Source organism: Pyrus communis, chromosome 17, assembly GCF_963583255.1.
Source record: "Pyrus communis chromosome 17, drPyrComm1.1, whole genome shotgun sequence".
Taxonomy (NCBI): Eukaryota; Viridiplantae; Streptophyta; class Magnoliopsida; order Rosales; family Rosaceae; genus Pyrus; species Pyrus communis.
Genome location: NC_084819.1, coordinates 19553853 through 19574582, shown reverse-complemented (window position 1 = coordinate 19574582; position 20730 = coordinate 19553853). Strand labels below are relative to the sequence as shown.

At 38.6% G+C, this 20730-nt stretch overlaps 4 protein-coding genes across 5 annotated transcripts; 1 reads left to right on the top strand and 3 right to left on the bottom strand.

The window, feature by feature from the left end:
• The first annotated feature begins 1594 nt into the window (after nt 1-1594).
• LOC137722179 (uncharacterized) lies at nt 1595-8132 on the top strand. Its single transcript, XM_068461143.1, has 5 exons — nt 1595-1599; nt 3115-3155; nt 5747-6819; nt 6901-7017; nt 7129-8132. Exons 1-5 carry the CDS (start codon nt 1595-1597, stop codon nt 8056-8058), a joined length of 2166 nt encoding a protein of 721 aa, XP_068317244.1. The 3' UTR covers nt 8059-8132.
• Nucleotides 8133-8906: 774 nt separating this feature from the next.
• LOC137723131 (cyclin-L1-1-like) lies at nt 8907-11915 on the bottom strand. Of its 2 annotated transcripts, none has more exons than XM_068462301.1 (7): nt 11796-11915; nt 11418-11590; nt 11228-11309; nt 10676-10816; nt 10286-10455; nt 9836-10106; nt 8907-9568 (listed from the first exon to the last, which is right to left on the bottom strand). In XM_068462301.1, exons 2-7 carry the CDS (start codon nt 11567-11569, stop codon nt 9044-9046), a joined length of 1341 nt encoding a protein of 446 aa, XP_068318402.1. In that variant the 5' UTR covers nt 11570-11590; nt 11796-11915; the 3' UTR covers nt 8907-9043. The 2 variants fall into 2 exon arrangements, with proteins under 2 accessions (XP_068318402.1, XP_068318401.1); XM_068462300.1 differs by having other exon boundaries at nt 11704-11895.
• A 172-nt stretch (nt 11916-12087) lies between these two features.
• On the bottom strand, nt 12088-16106 carry LOC137723132 (probable protein S-acyltransferase 17). The gene is made up of 10 exons (XM_068462303.1): nt 15845-16106; nt 15658-15751; nt 14897-14991; nt 14656-14823; nt 14450-14522; nt 14289-14341; nt 13735-13826; nt 13569-13621; nt 12977-13102; nt 12088-12752 (listed from the first exon to the last, which is right to left on the bottom strand). The coding sequence occupies exons 1-10, from the start codon at nt 15991-15993 to the stop codon at nt 12474-12476; spliced, it is 1182 nt and encodes a 393-aa protein (XP_068318404.1). The 5' UTR covers nt 15994-16106; the 3' UTR covers nt 12088-12473.
• A 1783-nt stretch (nt 16107-17889) lies between these two features.
• LOC137723166 (uncharacterized) lies at nt 17890-20165 on the bottom strand. Its single transcript, XM_068462342.1, has 7 exons — nt 19829-20165; nt 19438-19656; nt 19136-19222; nt 18834-18980; nt 18547-18573; nt 18366-18461; nt 17890-18264 (listed from the first exon to the last, which is right to left on the bottom strand). The coding sequence occupies exons 1-7, from the start codon at nt 20060-20062 to the stop codon at nt 18064-18066; spliced, it is 1011 nt and encodes a 336-aa protein (XP_068318443.1). The 5' UTR covers nt 20063-20165; the 3' UTR covers nt 17890-18063.
• Nucleotides 20166-20730: the final 565 nt, after the last annotated feature.

Genomic DNA, 20730 nt, shown 5'->3' with positions numbered 1-20730 from the left:
TTCCCTCCCTCCATCCCTCCCCTGCGAAACTCCAACCCAGAAAACAAATGAAGAAGAGAGAAAAAAAAAAAAAAAAAAAAAACAAACCTTCATCCCTTCCCACCCTGCTCCCCCCCCCCCTCCCCCGACATCCTTCTTTCCCCCCGGCATCCTTCTTTCTTCTCCCCCATCCCCCCCCCACCCCCTGCTGCAAGCCTGCAACCCAGAAAACAAAAGAAGAAGAAGAAAAAAAAACTTTATCCCTTCCCACCCTCCCCCCCCCCCCCCGCGTCCTTCTTTCTTCTCCCCCATCCCCCCCCCCACCCGAGCCCTTACCTGCAACCCAGGAAAAAAAAAAAAAATCTCAGTTCGTCTTCCCCTCGCATCCACCCTCCGCACCCACCCAACCTCGCACCCACCCCTCGCGGAATCGGCGAACGGGATCTGGGTTTTTTTTCTTCTTCTTCTTCCTCCTCCTCCTTCTTTTGCTTTCTGGTTTGGCAGGGTGTTGGATTTGTTTGGGGGGGGGGGGGGAGAACTGGGTTTGTTTTTTTTTTTGGGGAGAGGGACGAACTGGGTTGGGGTTTTTTTTCTTCTTCTTCTTCGGGGGTTTTTTTTTTTCTTCTGGAAAAAAAAAAAAAAAAATCTTCTTCTTCTTCTTCTTCTTCTTCTTTGGGGTTTTTTTTCTCTTTTGGAAAAAAAAAAAAAAAAAAAAAAAAAAAACAAACCTTTATCCCTTCCCACCCTGCTCCCCCCCCCCCGGCATCCTTCTTTCTTCTCCCCCATCCCCCCCCCCCCCACCCCCTGCTGCAAGCCTGCAACCCAGAAAACAAAAGAAGAAAGAAAAAAAAAAAAAAAAACTTTATCCCTTCCCACCCTCCCCCCCCCCCCCCCCCCCGCGTCCTTCTTTCTTCTCCCCCATCCCCCCCGCACCCATCCTTACACCCACCCAACCTCGCACCCACCCCTCGCGGAATCGGCAAACGGGATCTGGGTTTTTTTTTTTTTCTTCTTCTTCTTCTTCTTCCTCCTCCTCCTTCTTTTGCTTTCTGGTTTGGCAGGGTGTTGGATTTGTTTGGGGGGGGGGGGAGAACTTGTTTTTTTTTTTTGGGGAGAGGGACGAACTGGGTTGGGGTTTTTTTTTTTTTTTCTTCTTCGGCGGGTTGGGGCAAATTTTTTTTTTTTTGGTTGAATCACGCAGCGAAGAAGAAGATGGAAAGAGAGAGAGAAGGGGGGAGGGGTGGATGGGGAGAACTGGGTTTGTTTTTTTTTTTGGGGAGAGAGACGAACTGGGTTGGGGTTTTTTTTTTTCTTCTTCTTCTTCTTCTTCGGCGGGTTGGGGCAAATTTTTATTTTTTTGGTTGAATCACGCAGCGAAGAAGAAGATGGAGAGAGAGAGAGAGAGAAGGGGGGAGGGGGTGGATGGGAAGGTTTTGATTTTTTTGATTTTTTTTTTGTTTCAACTTTTTTTTTATTATTTTAATATTTAAAAATATTAAATGATTTTTTTTATTTTTTTAATAGGAAGTGGGCCCTGGTTTAAGCCACGTCAGCATTTAACTGATAAATTAACGGCAGGCTAACGGAAGGTATAACATTGGCACAAATTCGTAAGATGAGGTATGGCATTGTCAATTTTAAAAGATGAGGTATGAAAGTGTCATGACACCAATAGTTGAGGTAGTTTTTTATATTTTACCCTAAACTTTTTTTATAAAAGTGCTTTTGAAAAAACAAAAAAAAACAGTATTATAGTGTTTGGTAAACTTTTATGTAAAATAGATGTGAAAAAAAGCCGGTTTTTCAAAACTGGGTTTTGCAGCTTCTTGTTTTTGGCCTTTTTCACCCAAAACTGTGAAAAAAAGCTGAACCTGAATGTTTACCAAACACAAAAACAACTCCAAACTTTTTTTGATACCAGCTTTTTTGTATAATCACCTCAGTACCAAACCAAGCCAAAGTCAATTGGCAACTTTCATTACAACAACCATGCTGAATGCCCACGTAGGTTGTAAAAACAGATAGTACAACAACCATGCTGAATGGCTGCCACATGGATTGGAAAACAAAAACAACAGGATATGAGTTGGATAGGATAATATCCAAAAATTAGGAAAGAAATCATCAAAGGAAATGCCGATAAATTTTAAGGTACGTATATAGAATGCAATGTGGCTTTCTTATATTTTGCAAATAACACACAAAAAATTCAAATTTCCATAGTGAACTCCAAAATATGAGAATAAGAAAAAAGGAAAATCAAAATGGGAATTAGCTAGGTTTTTAATTTTCAGTGTCACTCCGATGTAATGTTAAAGATTTATTTAAGTTTCAACACATGTATAACCACTAAGATAATAGATTAATATCTGTACTTTGTACCACTATCTCGACGTATCACTTGTGTTATCATTACGCAAAAATAATGTCGTTATAAGTAAGGGTCGATATATGGACAAAAAACTAGGTTACTAAAGCGCCTCGTGCATGCCATCTTAAGCAACATTTGATCATTACGCGCATAACACGACCTCGTTTCAACAGACGAATGAATTATAATTAAATATTTCAAACATATTTTATTATCTGAAAACTTTTTTAACGTCGACTTAAACATTCAGACCACATTATTTTTTTTATTTTATTTTTTCTATAAGCATCTAACCATATATGTTTTTTTCTCCTCTCTTTATGTAGCTTAATTTTATTTTTGTTTAATGTTGGATTTATGGTTTGGTTTTTTTTTTTTTTTCTTTCTTTTTTTCTCTTTTTTTTTGCACTTTTGATGCCCTTAAAAAAGAAGGCCAAAAGTAAAAAACAAAAGAGTTATAAAAGGAGGCCAGTTTGGTCATTTGCAAATTTTAGGCTGGAAAAAGAAAGAGCAAATCGTCCTTAATTTAATTTTCTCTCTTTCCAGGTACTCTCTCCTTCCCGTGGAACGTTCGTCGGATTCTCCCTCAGTCTCTGGTTTCTCTTGAAGGTATCCTCTCTCGCTCTCTCCTCTCTCTCTCTCTCTCACACTCTCTCTCACACTCTTTCTCTCTCTCTCTCTCTAACTATATAAACCTCTCTCTCTCTCTCTCTCTAAAACCAGAACCGGTTTCTCGCTGATTAGAAATTTTCTTGTGGTTCTAGGTTTTCAGATTCTCTTGGCTTCTGTTTGGTTGGTGGGAAAGGTAAGGAAACGAAAAACGTATTGAATTTTCATTGTTTGAATTTAAGTTTGAATGCATGTGTTTGCAAGCTCGGACTGTGAAAAAAATATGCTGAATTTGATCCTGGTATTGTAATTGTGCTGAATTAAAATTTTATGAGATCTGAGTTTTAGAAAATTGTGTGATTTTGTATTTTATGCTTCTATTTCTTCTCCGGGCAGACAATTAGACAGATAGATGGGGGTGTTAAATTGTTTGTTCAGAAGTAAAGCTTGATTGCTTGCAATTTTGCACGAGTCGGGTCGATTTTAAATTTAATTCAATTGGTTGTTGGATTTCTTTTTTGCAATACACTTGCATGATCAAAACTGGGTTTTGAACAAATGATTGGTTTCGCTTGAGGGGACAGTAAAGATTCTCTTTTTATTTGTTGTTGTTGTTAAAATATGCATCTGGGCTTCATTCTTTCGGGGCATATCCTTCATTCATCAGAATCATCACCACAAGTGCGGTTTGATCAAATGAAAGTCTTGGCATTGCCATGGAAACATGAGGTTTTGTGGTACCTAAGGCTTTAGATGTGATTATATTTTGTGCTTAGAGTGGTTATGGCGGGAGTAACTTTATTACCGGTAATAACGAACAAACGCGCGCTCACTTTTGTTTTGGATTCTTTTTCCAAAGTAGTAGACTATCGAGTACCTCAGATTTTCAACGGCTATTTTGTGTCACCTTAAGGAATAGCATAAATCTCAGTAACAACGGCACTAGGAGAGAACAGGAAAAGAAAGTGTGCAAATGAAATTTATTGGTCCTGATGCTGCTAGATGTACCGAAAGTGCATGCGTGGCATTTGCATGATAATGCTGAGCCTCCTGTGTGGAAAAAACTTAAATACTCAAACCGTTGTCTTGATTTTTATTAATCATTCAATTCCGTTTAATTGAGTAGCTCAGCTAACGGAGCAGATTCCTTAGAATGAACTGTGATATTATTCGCATGTACAAACTTTGCACGTGCAGCATGTTTCTGTTCAGCCAACAAGTATGGTAAAATGGTCACGAACTTAATAGTCAAGCCATTGTCATGATTTTTACTAGAAATTTATTTATGTGATCAATTGTGACAAAGAATTTTCATTAGATTAAGGTAGTGAACCTACTAAATTTTCAACCGTTGTTTGTCTAGAGTCTTCTATTTTATTATATCTGTCACTATTTAGTTTAAGTGGCTTTGATATAGTTGTAGCAGAGCGGCTTCTTGAGTTAGTCTGACTGTTCCCACTTCCTGTGCCATCGAATATAATGTGATTTTGTTTGCAAATACATATAGTACAGTGGAGCTTAGGTAAATTTGAAAATATGAATAGTCCAGTGGTAGTGATACAAACTTTATTGGCGCTTACATCTCAATTGAAATGGCTTGTGCGAAGTGCAACTAAGATTTCTTGACACTTTGGGTAATTGGGCTTCTCTTGCATAGGATATGGTGGTGTTGTTCATGGTTACCTGGGAATAAGCCTACATATTGAAAAAGAAGTATAATTATTTGTCTTTAGGGGTGTACTCAAGCTTCATAATTTTCAAATGTTTGAGTCTTTGAGGAATGAAAAGAAAATTGTATAACTGTAATTTGATGGCTTAGCGAAGCAGAGGGAAGAGAAACTGGTGGATTGGAAGGGTTTCGTGGAGAAAGAGATTTGTGTTTCTCATGTTTCTAGTGAAATTACGACAACATTGTAGTTTTCACACTAGAGGTATGCTCTTTGTTGAATAAAATGGGGGATGTGACATCCACCTAAAGGTGTGGAAGTTATTGTTCTTACCATATGCACAACGTCATACACGCATACTGATCATGCATGCATATACCAAATGGCCACTGCAATGTATATTTATGTACATATATAGGGGTACACACACACACACACACGTGTACACAGAGGTATATCTGTTTGTTTGACAACTTCAATGTTGTTTTTAGTTTTGTTTTATTCGTTGTGCATACAGAGGAAGGGTTTTTATCTCTATAGGCAGAGCTTATGTGCATAGACCACCTGTCATACTTTAAACATAAAGGACCATCCGTCTTTTCTCCTTCTAAGATCCGTGCTTCTAGGGTTGGTGATTTTTCAGTATTGAAACTGACTGATATAAGACAATGGCATGCCATTAGAAACCTATTCTGTATTATGCACTGAAATGTTAAAGAGGATTTTGAGTTTGAACAATTCTCTTGGAATGACGATGATACCGTTCCATTTAGCATCCCAAAGGATTTATTTTATTGCCTTCAAAAAAAAAAATTTCAGTGCTCCAAAACAAGATGAAACATGGAAGGTGCTTTTGCACTCATTCCATTAATTTTTGTTTCTGTTGCTTTTACATTCATTTTCTTTCCTTTTCACACTGTTTTTCTTTCCTTTTCTTTCTCACATTCGATTGACTCCTCTTCTGGACTGGATATGTGGTTCCTGTGTTCTTCTGTTTTTAATAGAAAACAAAAGAATCACTTCATTACCAAATTGTTTGCAGGATTCGTTTGGCTTTGTAAACCCGATTGTTTAGTATATGGATATACTATGGAACTAGATGATAACTATGTGGAAACAGATAACAGGAAGGAAATAGAGAGTCCTGCAGAAGCATTGAATAATTCAGAGTCATCTGATCAAACCCTCTCTCCTGCAGAAACATCCAACCCACTGAAGTCATCTGAACTGAAGATCGCCTCTTCTGCCGAAGCGTTGAATAATCCAGAGTCCTCTGAACAAATCCACTCTCCTGCGGAAACATCCAACACACCAGAGTCATCTGAACTGAAGATCCCCTCTTCTGCCGAAGTGATCAGTCTACCTGCAGAAGTGTTGGATAATCCAGAGCCATCAGAACAAGTCCCCTCACCTGCAGAAACCTCCAACACCCCAGATTCATCTGAACTAAAGATCTCTTCTTCTGCTAAAGTGTTCGGTGGACCTGAGTCTGCTGAAAAGAAAATGTCTTCTCCTGAGGAAGCGTCTAAGAAGCCTGATTTATCTGAAAAGAAAACTGCCTCTTCTGCTGGAGCATCCAGTTCTGGAAAGAGGATCCCAAGATCATTGAAGGGAAAAGCTAAAATCGTGAAGAAAACTCTTGTTCAAAACAGTTTGAAAACTAGCAAAGGTACAGGTACTTCACAAGCTAATGGGAGGAAAAGGAAAAGGAATAGGGGTAACAACGAGAGTAGCAAAACAAGAGAAGAAGATGGCAAGAAGCTGAGTTTAAGTAAACAGAACCAACAGAATATCTTGAAAGAAGAGGCTACGGAGAAGAGCCATCAGGCTCAGAAGAATCCAGAAAATTTTGACGAATCTGAAAAGAGCCAACAAAAACAGAGTACAGAAAAACGACGCGAGTCAGACAAGAGTGTCAAGAGTGAAAAGAACAGTGAAAAACGTGATTATAAGAGAGAAAAACTTGGTGGTTTGATCTTCATGTGCAGTGGAAAGACAAAGCCAGACTGTTTCCACTACCGTATCATGGGTGTTACAATGGGTAAAAAAGATGTCGTTTTAGGTATCAAACCTGGGTTGAAGCTTTTTCTCTATGATTTCGATCTTAAGTTTTTGTATGGGGTTTACAAAGCATCCTCTCGTGGAGGCTTAAGACTTGAGCCAAAAGCTTTTGGTGGGGCCTTCCCTGCTCAGGTCACATTCTCTTAGATCCACCTCCTTGTTTGCTTTTTTATAGTTAACCAGATTTTTGTGCTGATGACTTGCAAATTTCAGGTGCGGTTCAATGTGGAGAAAGATTGTCTTCCCCTACCTGAGAGTGTTTTCAAGAAGGCAATAAAGGAAAACTATGATGGGAAAAACAAGTTCAAAACTGAACTTACGGTTCGACAAGTGAGATAAACTGCTCTCCTCTTATTAATTGCTATTTTTTTCCTTTCCTGGACTGAAGTGCCGTCGTTTCATTACATTTTTGCGGAGTTGTATCCAATATATTCATTTCAGGTCAGGAGGCTCACGGCACTTTTCCGACCAGCTCAAGTGCATTCATCAGTTCTAGCCCCCCGTTCCCCGCTGGAAACAAAAGCACGGGATCGGGGAGTTCATGAGGGGGTGAGAGAATCACGGCCGCTTTCACACAGGGATGCACGTACTAGAGATCCTTATGCCCATGCTGATGCAAGGAGTTACCCGGTGTTAGCTCATGAAAGGGACCAGCATGTTGCACACCGAGAGGTGGTACCTGCAAGGAGAGAGGAAACTTCTCATGATTTGTACCTAACTGAAAAGGAATATCGAGCTTATGGTCTTCAGGGAGACAGGAGAAATGTGACTTCTCATCCAATTACTCCAGCTGTAGAATCTCGCCATAGGGAGCATGAAGGAGAGCATCTTCTAAGACAGACAAACTTCATTTACAGAGATGCTGTTCCCGCACATCGAGAAAATGTTCATTCCGATCGTCTCTACTTGAATGATACTCATACTCTTGGTGCTAGACACGAGTTGCCACCTGCAACTTCTGCTACTGCCGTGGATGCATATGCAAGGGAGCCGTATTATCGTTCCTATTATGGTTCTTCAATGTCAGACCCATACCTGGCACCCTATAGGAGAGAGGATGTTCTGTCAGGATCTTATTCCGTTGGTGGAAGGGGAGAAAACTACCTAATTGAGGCTGATCCTGTGCAAAGGAAAGAAACCAGCTACGGACCAAGAGACAGTTACCTGATTGAGACTGATCCTGTGTATAGCAGAGAGCCTGATCGTCGTGTAGAGAGATTATCATTGTACTCGAGACATGATGCTGCTGCTGCTGCTGCTTCATTAGGTTATAACCAGAGAGAAACCTACCAGGCGACCAACCCAGATCCTGTGCATGCACCAGTTTCATCTCGTTATGCTTTTGCAGGTCCGTCATATACCTACCGCTAAATGGAGTTTTTGCATCCCTGTCTATGCAGGGCGTTTCTTTTCTTCAAATTTTTTTTCTTAACAAAAAAACCAACCAGAAAAATAAAACTCTGTGTCAAATATTTAAACTTTCGGATCAAAAATAGGGAGTCTTGAACTTTTTAGTTGTTTCTGTTAAATGGTACTGCTAAAGGTTGCTGTCTTTGATAGAAGACTCTGCTAGTTATTGCCTTGGTATGTGTAGTTTATGTAGTGTAGCTTACTCTGTTCGATAAAATGGTATGATTTCCGTACCAGAAAATGCTAGGGCGACCACATTTTGTAGAATACATCTAAACGTCTCTTTGTTAGATGTAAGATCTACTTGTATTGTGGACTTTACTCTTATTAGAGAGATGGTTTCAAGTTGTTATACCAACTCTGGTGGTGGCTGTGTTGCTGTCTCCGCTTTCCCTCGAGATAGCAATCAGAACGTCACGAAACGAAACGACATTAAGGAAATCATTCCGTTGAAGAAGATGAAGGTACGGGTTGGATCCCGTACGTTAGTCCCTCGTACAAACACGATATCCCTTGGACTCGGATATTCGTGTTGGGTTGCACTCAGAGATGGGCGGCTTTGAACCGAGCTGAGGAAGGCCGGTTCGAGCAGTTCAGGTACCACAGGCCTTACGTCTTAAACACGTCTGAATCCAATCCTGTATACCAAACGAGGCCGGAGAGTGAAAAGCAGCTGAAGTTGAAAATATGAGTACGAAAATCACAACGCTTAAAATATGACTCGGGTTTTCAACAAAGAAGGATGCGAGGATATCACAAGTAATTCAACCATTCAACAAGAGAATGAAGATTTCGCATTGCACATCGTATCAAAATATAATTCTACTTAGTTCTTACAGTAACAATTCTAATACACTATTACATCTGCCAAATTAGCAAAACACAGCCAAAGTACATTGAGTTCCGTTGCGTTTAAGGGAAAAGGAGAGGCGTCCTGACGATTAGTTCAAGCATACGAATGATGTCTATGGCGATCACGATCCTTCTCCCGGGAAGCATACGAGGAACTGTGATGATCACGATCTCGTGACGAGTGGTGCCTTGATTTATCTGAATGCCCCCCTGAATCTTTTGCTCTATCCCTTGAACGATGACTTCGATCCCTGTTTCTATCCCTCTCGGCCTCCTCTCGATCTCGTTCCCGGTCAGAATCCCTGCCCCTATCACGATCCCGGACCCTTTTTCTGTCCCTGTCCCTGTCTCTCTCCCTGTCCCTTTCTCTGTCCTTGCTTTTATCACCGCTTGATTCCATGCGGCGTTCAGACTTGGATTTCATATTGACATCTTCTCTTGCCTCTCCCTCAACAGCCATGCTCTTGGACTCATCACCACTCTCTTTAGAGTCCTTCAGCTTGTCAACGGGTAGCTTGACCAAGACACCCTTTGATCCACCAGATTCAGGATTGACTGCTGTTGCATCCTTTGAATTAGAGGCATCATCAGTAGCTTCGGCAGCATTCTTCGAAACTTCCTACAAAATAGCATTGAGAAATAAAAATCCATACTAAGTACGTAATTTCCATCCTCTTCATATCCTACAGTTGCTAATCTTGCTCCCACTTTGCAGCCAGCAGTGCTGCTGTTAAACCACCGATAAGCAGGTGATTGTACGTATCTAATGAACCTTCCTAGGGAGAAACAGTAGCCCTTGAAATATCAAGATACGATAAGCTGCTGGCTCTAAGTAAATCATAATGGGGAGGGGAAAAAATTATAAGAAAAAAGGAGTCAGAATTACCTTTGTAACTGGCTGAGACGAAATCCACGACTTGTTGGAAAATGTAAAAGAGTCACCCTCTTTACAGACCGGTATGTACTTTGCTTTAGGAAGGCTGTACAAATGAGCCAGAACCCTACAAACTACGTCAACCCCTGATTTCTCAGCATCAAATGCCTTCCACCATGGCGGATTTTCAGGAAGTGGTACTTGAAATCTCCGAGCAGCAGCATAAACCACACCACAAGCAACAACCTCGCTCTTGAATCGAACACACAATGTCGTCCGCAAACTGCAGTAAAAAATTTGTGAGAATTTAACCAACAATATAGCACACTGAAATCTTCAACATTACATGCACACATATACCAGGTAAACAGAGAATTTTCGATACATAAACACCAATATAAAGAATGGAAAGCCAAGTACCAGGAAAGTAAATAATTAATTGGCGTATGTTGAAACAAGTACCTGTCATTTGCTAGATTCCAGGCTTCTTGTGTTAATTCCGGAGGTGTTTCCAAAGTGGCAAGGTAATTTGATATGAACTTATGAGGATGTTCAACATGACAGATGAAACCCATCTCTTTCAAAATATGCCTTTCTGTTCTACTCAACTCCATCTTCAAGTCCGAATATTTCTGAAAAAACAAAACGACAAAAACATGGAAACTTTGATACGCTTTACTATGAACTCCATCAGTGCAATGATAATAAAAGAAATGAAACCATTCACTTACGCGCACCAAAGAGGGAGACAATAGATTTGATCCGTTAGGTTCTAAAGGATGATAATGAAAAACAATGATTGTAATACGATAACTATAATTCTATACAAATATAGCATATATGAGCTCTAACCTTTGAAAATGGGTCCAAATGCTCAATGGGTAGGTTCTCCCTCCTAGATTCCATCCTGTGGAAAACAATGATCACCTGTCTGGCTTTCTTCGGGCACTCCTCCAGTTTCGATGCAAGCCACACACAGCTAGCAGCAACTTTCTGCAACAAAACATCATGCCACATGAAAACAAAACCATTAGTGCAAGAGTGCTGATATTTCGCTTATGAAATAAGAGATTGGACCATTTAACCTACTACGGCCACAGGGACGTCTTTTTTCCTAATAAATATGTCTACTACTTGTCGAAAAACCAAAAAGAAGAACACTGTACACCATCATATGAGGTACATTTTCATCACCACAACACAGCACAAACACTACAAGGAAAAATGTTGAAGGTAACCATTCAATGCTCTCAAGTTCGGAACACAGGTTTTAGACAGAACATCTGTTAACACAAATATACAAGCAAATCAAACATATAAGCAGCGTGAAACCTCTAACTCGCGGCGTGTGCTTCGAGTAATCGCAATAAATCTATAAAGCGAAAGCACAGATAAAGCAAATACCTTGACATTGAAGCGTGCAAAGGACTTCTTGCAAAAGAAGCGGTGAAACAGAACCTGACCAGTCGCCATTACAGCTTGAGGTCTGCAAGTGATCAAATTAAGCAAAACAAATTTAGTAATTTCCCCTCAAATTAAAGAAGAATCATAAATTCTACGAATTTAAACAAAAAAATAAATGGAAACACCATACAATTTGAGCAAAATTCCACTTTCTTGGATCAAATCACAGCCGTAGATTCTGAGCGTGGTCTCCGTGGCTTCATCTATCCCGTCCTTTCTCGACGGCGAATTCTGTAGCTGCTCGTCGGTCAGGTAGAAGGTGTCTATCGCCGTGTATATCATCGTAGAAACCCTAACAAGCTTCTGCACAAAATTAAATTTTAAAAATTCGATTAAATCTGAAAGAAGAAGAAAAAAAACTGAAAATTTCAAAATTTACAGAGACAAATTGGTAATTGAAGGGACGAGATTTAAACCTTGGTTCACAAGAAGTTAATCAAAGAGAAGCATTGAGACGAAGAAGAAAGGGGCTCTGAGATACTCCAATGGCGATTATACGACGACGTACCAAGTCAGTGAGTTTTGGGGGCGAAATTAACTGTTTTAGGTTCAGCTCCCTGTTTTTTTGGGGTTGTATTTTTAGCAGCTACAAAAATACAAGCTTTTTCTATGTAGCAAGCGTGACTCGGGAGCGCAAACAGAGATTCTTGGCTATTCTCAATTTTATGTAAACGGAGATTGTTAACTATTTTCGATTTTATACGAAGAGTTATCAGATGTGTATTTCTCTCATCACGTGATATTACACATCAGATTCTCTCGACGGGAGAACTAAATACCAGATAACATAGCAATACAGATAGAAAGATAAACTACTTCATTCTTCTGTTGATAAGTGAGTAAAATGTATCGTCTTACAGAAAGTAATAGAGAACAGATCTGGCTTTTATACAACCATAATCCCCTAAGCTAAATGATAACATTACAGATTGAACACAAATCGATTATCCTAATCGTTGAATGAACTGCCAACCACAAACATTCAGCCATAGCCCATAGGCATCTGCAAGAATCAATAATGTTACACATCCGATCGTGTTAGATCCGCACAGCACAAGGCCCCCCGTCTCTCACTGATGCTGGCCATCTAAGCACGACAAGTTTTGCGAGAGCGGGCTATGAAGCTGTTCAGTTGGTGGAGGAAACGAGAGGCAAGCATGCAACATTGACAGGCCAGCAGTCTTTCTTAGCCAGACTTTGATTTGGTTCTAGAAGCATGCAGTCTGCTCGAGAGGGGAACAATGACCTCGAGAATATTCTGGAAGAATCCTTTATCGTAAATGTTATTCTTAACCACAACCTCTGCATCTTCGAGTGGGGATCTTCGGAACATGGCTCTCCATTTACTCTCTGGAGGTTTTCGTTCACTACTTATCCCACTGATACTTGCTTTGAGTGCCACAGAACTCGCCCTTGCTTCATTTAGCTTCTTCTGCCAGCTCATGTAGTCTTGCCACTTATAAGTCTGTTTCAAAAGAAGTAAACACGATAAGTTCCACTGTTTCAGCAATGAAAGAAGTCACGCTCTTTAAAGCCTTCTATTCCCCAGGTAGTTCTTCTGTTGCAGCGATGAAGCCTAACGAACTATCCCCGCCTGATTAAGTATTACCTCTATCCTTCCCTTCTTTGGAACTTTACCAAGACATTAACAAATTAAATTATTGAACAAAGTCGGAGAGAGAAATAGACCTCATTAGTGGTAGTGTTTGTGAGACAAAGTTTTGCATGGTAACCAAAGAAACCTGCCAATAGCAGTGCAACTATTGCAAGAAACACCATAAGAAGTATTTGAGTGTTGTAGTCCCCCAACAACCACTGTTACATATCAGAAAAACAAAATTAACCAAATCAACAACACGGAAAAGCCGAAACAATGGTCAATGCAATGAGTGACACTCAAAGCTACAGTTCATAATTGGAGACATCATGGAAAGTAAATGGACGGTGAAGTCTGACTAGGCCTTTTCTATGAATTCAAAGAACAAGCAGCCTCATCTCCATGTAGAGACAGGCTCTTTCGTATTCAGAAACACAATAATGCAATAAGTCAGCTTAACAAGGGATCGCCAGAACTGCAATAAGTCAGCGGGGTGTGATATTCACACACCCCTTTTTACTTTTCACATAACTTTTTAATTTTCGGCCGTTGGATCGGATGAATTAAAGAAGATCAAGGGACACAAAAAGTATTGAACTTTTGACAAACTGAAAAGATAACAAGCACAGTATCATTGGAAGCTATTGCCCATCTCAATCACCAAAACAAAACAAATCAACTTACCTGCACAACATGTGGTGTTAAACCGCGAAAAGAATTATCTACACCATAATAAGCTGCATTGAAAAAATTAGGGAAAGGAACGCCAGTTAGGTTCAGAACTTCAGATGCAACACTATCATCAAGTAGGAGGCTTCGTGAAAGTCGTCAATTTACCAAATCAACTTACCAGTTAGAATTTCAATAACTTTGTATTCTTTAACTTGTCCAGCAAGAATTAACCCAATGGCCACTGTTCCATATATGCAAAGTAAAGTGTGCCTGAAAAAGCACTAGATAAATGATAACAAACACACAAATAAACGAATACAACATATAACCTCACAGCTATAATAAAGTTAAAATTGATTGAGCATTTAGACAAGTAACTTTTAAGACAGTGGCTTGGAGTTTCTCCAGTGTAATTTTCTGTGAATTTCAAGAGTGAAATGGAAAATTACATGCCCTAAAACCTCATAGACCATAAGTTCTAAATTTTTATTTTTTATCCTTATTCATTTCAACATGATATGCCAAGATTGGATTGCGAAATTTCAACCGAGATTCTAAATGATAGCCTCAATTATCAGTAAGCACTTTATCAAAATGTAAAACAATTGCTACCCAACAAAATCCCTATCAACATGTATAATCAATTAATTAGGAAGCATGGGCGGTGGATAAAACAAAAGGCCATATAACACAAATAAGCATTCACTTGCTGCATCAGACAGAAGAACTCACCACAAAAGAAAAGCTACGAAGTACTGGGTGTTTCTCTCACCTATACAATTATTCTGTAATCAAAACAGTGGTATCAAATTTACAATAAGCAACAAATGGAATGTCCAAATATGAAGGAGGGAATGGAAGAAAAAAGAAGAATAGTTAAGAGCGTTTCAGACCATCCATCCACAATGATGATCAAAACGGGCAACACATCGATCACAAACGCTGCAATGCTTTGACCTAGCAGGTCTGAACCACAGAAGACGAAGGACAAGAAAAAAGGGAAATTAAGAAAAGGAAGAAACAGAGATCACATAAAATAAAAAAAATAAACCGAAAACCATGGAAGGAATCAAATAAGCCATTGAGGGTGAGAACTCACTTTGGAATTTTGCATGTTGAACATTGTTTCTCAGAATATATAATATTATCATAAGGATAAGCAGAGAGATACAGAGAAACATTATCAGCCTTTATTGTTCCTGGATCAGAAAAGCTAGCTAAGAGAAAGAGCAGAACACCAACGCCAACAGCCCACAAGCTTGCATACCTGAAATATACAAACTTGCTTAGAGGATCCTGTACTAAGAAGATTTTACGTAAACTTAATCTTTGACGCGTACCTGTGAATTTCACTAATATAATAGCCAGGAATGTAACTGAAGGAAGAAGTTGCAACTAAGTAATAGGTTCCTCCTACTATTGCAAGATACATGAACTGCAATGAAGCAGAAAGCTAATGATTACTCCCGAATCAAAGACAGAGAGAAAAAGAGTTCCTGGTTTCTACATCACTCAGCGTAAAAATCGAAGGCACTCATACGTTACACCTAGTTTTTCTTCTTCTATTGCAGCATTTAACCACCTAGATCCTAGTGACTGACCATTGAGCAATTCCTAATGATCTTTCAAATTTACCAACTTTAAGCACATTCATACATCTCTAACTTGAAATACCGTTGCTTGGGAGCATCAGATCCTCCATCCTCAAATTCCTAGAATATTCTTACCACATTTCCTCACAATTTGCCTCCTCCCTATAGATTTCTCATTTCCTACTTACTCTAAGCAAGAAAAAAACCAGCAATTTAACAAAATGCACTACCAAATCGCACGAAAATTCCATTGCAAATGCACATACATAACACGAAAAACAAAACCTTTCGATGGGTCATCCAATAAAACTGAGTTGATATTTAACCAAAAGCATCACCACCGTAAGCCTGAATGAACCATAATTGAACCCACAGATCCAATTCTCAAGAAAACCCACAAAAATTTACAACTATATGAACAAAGTCAACCAACCAGAACCCAAAATTTCCAAATTCCAATCACAAAAACAACACGAAGACAATTCTGTTTCTGGGAAAAAAGAAGGAACCTGTAAGCTTGGATTGGGTCGATCACAGCAGAAATATTCCACGGAGGCTATGGCATTAGTACCCCTGGCTCCAAACACAAACCTAACAAACCGTCTGCACAGAAAGATCAAAAATTAAATCTTAGAGAGAGAGAGAGAGAGAGAGAGAGAGAGAGAAAGATGGAGAGAGAGAGAGAGGGTGCTGAACTGGAAGTAATCGTAGGCGCCGAAGGTGAGGAAGTGGTTGATGCGTTGTATGGGGGTGCCGTCGAAGATGGGCCATTGGCCGCAGAGGAAGGAGACTAGAACGAGCAGTGTGACTAAACCATGGCACACCAGAATCCACTGTACCTCCATTCTCTCACACTCTCTCTCTTCCTTCTGTACTGTTTCTCACTCCTCTGACTCTCTGTCTGACCGAGAGAGATGAATAAGGAGGCCGGTTGATTTCGGGACTTGCAGTTGCAGACTGCGCGCGTCTTTACCAAGAATGCGTCAACTGCAAAAACGATTTCAACAAAGCAAAACGAAAAAGGACAATTTGGTAAATTTATAAAAATGGTTCATCATTAAAATAAAAAATAAAAAACAGAACAAAAATGAAAAACAAAAAACATTCGTAGAGAGGAAAACTAATGAAAACGGTTTTAAAACTTTGAATTTTAACAATAAGAATAAAATAAATGGTAAAATTAATAGTACCATGATTGATTTTTTTAGTGTAAAAATATGATTTTTCGATAAAATAAACAGTACCGGAAGCTTTTCGTTAAAGTTCCATAAAAATGATTAGGGTATCTATACAATTTACATTAGTTTTACATTTCTAGAATATGTAAATGTGAGTTTTATCCTAGTAGAGGATATGTAAGATCAAAATCTTATTTATTTTCTCTTTTTGAGCGGTGGAAAACACATTTATGTTAAAAAAAAATATAAACATACATTTTGGGTTGTTTTATTTTCACCTCATGTTTTTTATTACACCTCAGATACTTTATACACGTCATATTTACTTTTTAAACTAAAATATATCTTAATACACTCCACGTACTTTTCAATACTATTCTCACACTCCACACTTTCTAGGTTACCCCACAATCTCTACTTAAAATCCAAATCAAAATCCTATGTTCGTCTCACAAGTTCATCTTCGCCACCATTTTCAAAAACGAGTATTGTCCAATGATCATGGGTAGAAATTTCTTTGAGGTGTAAAGAGGAAGTGCCTCACATTCAAATCAATGGTTTAGGGTTTGCGTTTATGAAGAAAAAGTTTGACCAAACTCCATTAGTATCATCTTGCTTCTTTCTTTGTGCATCTTTGAGGACCCCACTTTTTCCTCTAATCTGGAATTGTTGGACTTTTGAGATATGTCGAGTTAAGGGGTTTCTCAAATGGTTTATCATCTATTAAGAAACTTGAATCAAGTACGAATCGAAAATTTTTCTTATACTCTTTTTTCAATTTTCAATTATTCCGTTTTGGCGTTTCTTTCAATTAAGAATTTTAGGGTTTCTCTATTCAATTAACTACAAATATTTTTGTCCATTTTGCGGGGTTAGTTTTAATAAACTTCATTCATTTCTATCAATTAGGGATTTTAGATTTCACATGTGTGTGTGTATTCATCTATAATCATCTTGTTTGGTGGTTGTTAAAGTTTTGTTCTACACTGGATGATAGGAGTGACTTTGAGAGCTTGAAGATAAAAATATGAAAATAATTTGGGATGTATTCAGAAAATAGATACTAGCATTTGCCTGCACACTTTGTGAGTATGAGCATATTTTTTTAGAAAATGAGAGAGAGAGAGAGAGAGAGAGTTGGGGGAGTGGAAGGTTTTTGTTTTTTGTTTTTGGTTTTTTTTTTAAATATTAGAGGTATTTTAACATTACCTGTAAGTGAGGCTTCAATAAAAAACAGTAAAATTTACACCTGTGAAATTACATTATTGCCCATCATTTTTTTGTGTGATAGAAGACTAAATTGTCTTCATCTTCTTTTGGTTGACAAAGAGGGTTTTATTAATTAATAGAAATATAAGTCATTTAATAATAAATTTTTATGTGGGGTTTATTCAACAATATGTGGAGTGTTAATAAAAATAACCATACATTTTTCATCCAAGTTTGGATAACCTACATAATTTTTTTTTGAACAAAAATAAATACACTAAAACTATTTTTAATAATGCTAAAATTTCAAGCCATAACCATTAAAGGAGAAAAGTTATTTTTGAATTATGTCGTAAAAGTTTCTGACTTAAATTTTTAAGCTTTATCTCACACCATTGCACATGATCTTACTGCCTCTCTTTTCCCTAGTGTTTTTTTCACATCCAAAATAAATGAAAGAAAGAAAAAGAAGTGCAAAGATCAAAGCTTGAGTTTTTCCGAGCATCAACAGCAACCCGGCTGCATCAGCTAGATGTCCGCATTGCCTATGGTATCCTCTATGACATCAATGCAAGCCCCTACAGATTTTCCTTCTGCCATCGCCTCTGCAAGTTTCGCTCGTGCTCCTTCATGGCGGCGCAGAATTAGGACGGTGTTCAGCACAGACCATCTCACTTGGGAATCGGTTTTCTTCTGCGTGAAGCCTAAGCTTCGGAACAACGAATCCAACTGTTTCGACAAGCAAACACATTCGGTTAGTAAACTTCTTGCATTGCGTCCTTCTTTTTACTTGCGCTACAGGCAACCATGTAACAAGGTCAGGTCTAAACCTGGTTGATATCAGCAAGCCCGCCCTCGGCGTATCCATATAAGAGATACTCGGAAGCAACACCAGCTAGCGCTACGCACGCAAATTTGTTCAGCGTCTAATAAGATGCACAATTCATGAACGTTTCTCACTTCGAAATAACGGAGAATTAAAATTTTTAGAGAAAAATGGTAGTGACATACAGTGGCTGATACTTTCCCTGCATTAACCTGCAACATGGAGTGGGAACTGCTATAAATCAAGGACAATAACCAAAGCATGACATTAGAAGTTATGAGTAACTTGGAATTTGATCTGTACGAACATTGTACTTTTTTTTATCGATTTTGGGATATCAATGAAGCTTTGCATAGACAAATGGATTCGGAAAGAAAACAATCAACAGAACGAACCCCATTCGGTGAATGAAAACAATGGCAGAAACAGAAAAGAGTATGATAATGCAGAGTAATGTACGAAAGAAATATACCTCTTCGACGAACTCAAAATCCACAAAAGCGGTCCCTGCTTGAACATTGAGAGATCCTTCCTTCTTCAAAGCCTCCAAACTGGATAGTGTATATCCCTTTGGAAGGATGCCAACCAAGTACGCAATTAGAAAATGGCCTGCTTCGTGCTGCAATATTTTTTTTCTCTTTCAGATGAACAATTCATGATGAATGATGATATTCCCACAGGAAATACAAGTTTTTCAGAGGGAAATATTTGTCTACGAAGATATATATGTACACCAAAAGAAGATATACGAAGAGGGCACGGGAGAGATCTTACTTGAGTGACCCTGTTTCGGTATTTCTGACTAAAGGTGTGACCAATTGTATCAATAGCCAAGCTACCAAGTCCTCCATTGAAAGATATCTAGGACAAATTGATGACACAATGCAAGTCAATGAATGTTTGTAACTAAGCAAAAACTGATGAAATGTCAAGGGCTACAAATGATTTCAAGCGAGAAACCGCTTTGGCGGATTTTACTATCTCGAAGATTGTTGTCAGCCCCTCAATTAACAGTTCAAGATTTTCAATGGCATTGATTCTGAAGACATGTTCTCAGGCAAGTGTAAGGAAGTTACCGCGTCCAGAGTCCACAGAAACAACAACCCTAAAGAAAGATAGAAAATCTGTTGCGGACTAAACCCGAACACATTCCATGCTGAAACACCTCCTACCACAGCAGCGATCTGCAGGTTTCTTTCTATGGAACCGAGAGTAGTATCCACCGGGGATAAAAGAGACGACGCTTCTATTTTATTCAGCTTCAGCTCATCCAAGGTGTAAAGCCTTTGGGGTACCTGCACAATGAAATTCCATTCATTTTCCTATTGCTGCAACGCAGCATTAAGGCACGGTCCCTTTCGGAAATGCGCTCTAGAAAGCACTTCTGCTCACAAACGCTTTCTGGAAGCACTTCTTTCGAGTTAAAGAATACAAAACTGACTAAACGGAGTGTGAGTTTGGAAAAACCTGCCTAGCAGCACCAAAGCATCTGAGGCCACCGGGCTTGCCCTGCAAATCTTTAACAAGTGAGAGGGCTGCTCTCTCATCTCCCTTGCCCAACTCCTCATCCACTTGCTTCAAAACTTGTCGCCTCGACACGCTAAGCTCTGATGAACATATGACTCTAAAACTGGGAAATCTCAGACTCAGTCGGGGTTTACATGATGAGCCTGCATAGTGAACGTGCATCACAGTACCCATCTAAAGAAAATGCATAAAAGCCTCTGAACCAATGAAAATAAGGGCTATTTCTTACAACTTGTTTCAACTCTTTTGAGCCACACAAAATGGATAATCCATGTTATCTTCCTAATAAATCTGAAAAATATTGTGGTTTTAGTTGATAATTATTGCAGTTCCTAGTTCATAGGCATGGATCAATTTATAATGTTTGCTTGTATTTTATTCAATATGTCAAAGAGTCGAGATCTGAGTGAAATCTCGAGTGTTTGATATATCTTCATGTGAATGTCGCACTTATTACGTGAGAAATATTAGGAATCACCAAGAATACATCTCTGTGTGAATGCCTAAAATCACATGACATAATGTAGTCATATATACATCAACATATCCTCAACTTTGGCACAAAGTAAACTTAATTTTTAATTTATAGAATAATGAAAATATTGAGTTGTAAACTGTGTATTTATAAATTTTTAATTTATAGTATTCTTATTTATCATAATTATATTTAATAATAAATTTATCATATTTTTTATATCACATTTATATTATATCAAGAGGTTGGATTTATATTTAAACTAGGGATGAATATATAAGCAAAACACCAAGGCAACACCTTGAACTCAAAACTCGTCTAAAAATGATTTTAAAATAATTAAAACTCTTGTAGTGAAATTGATTTT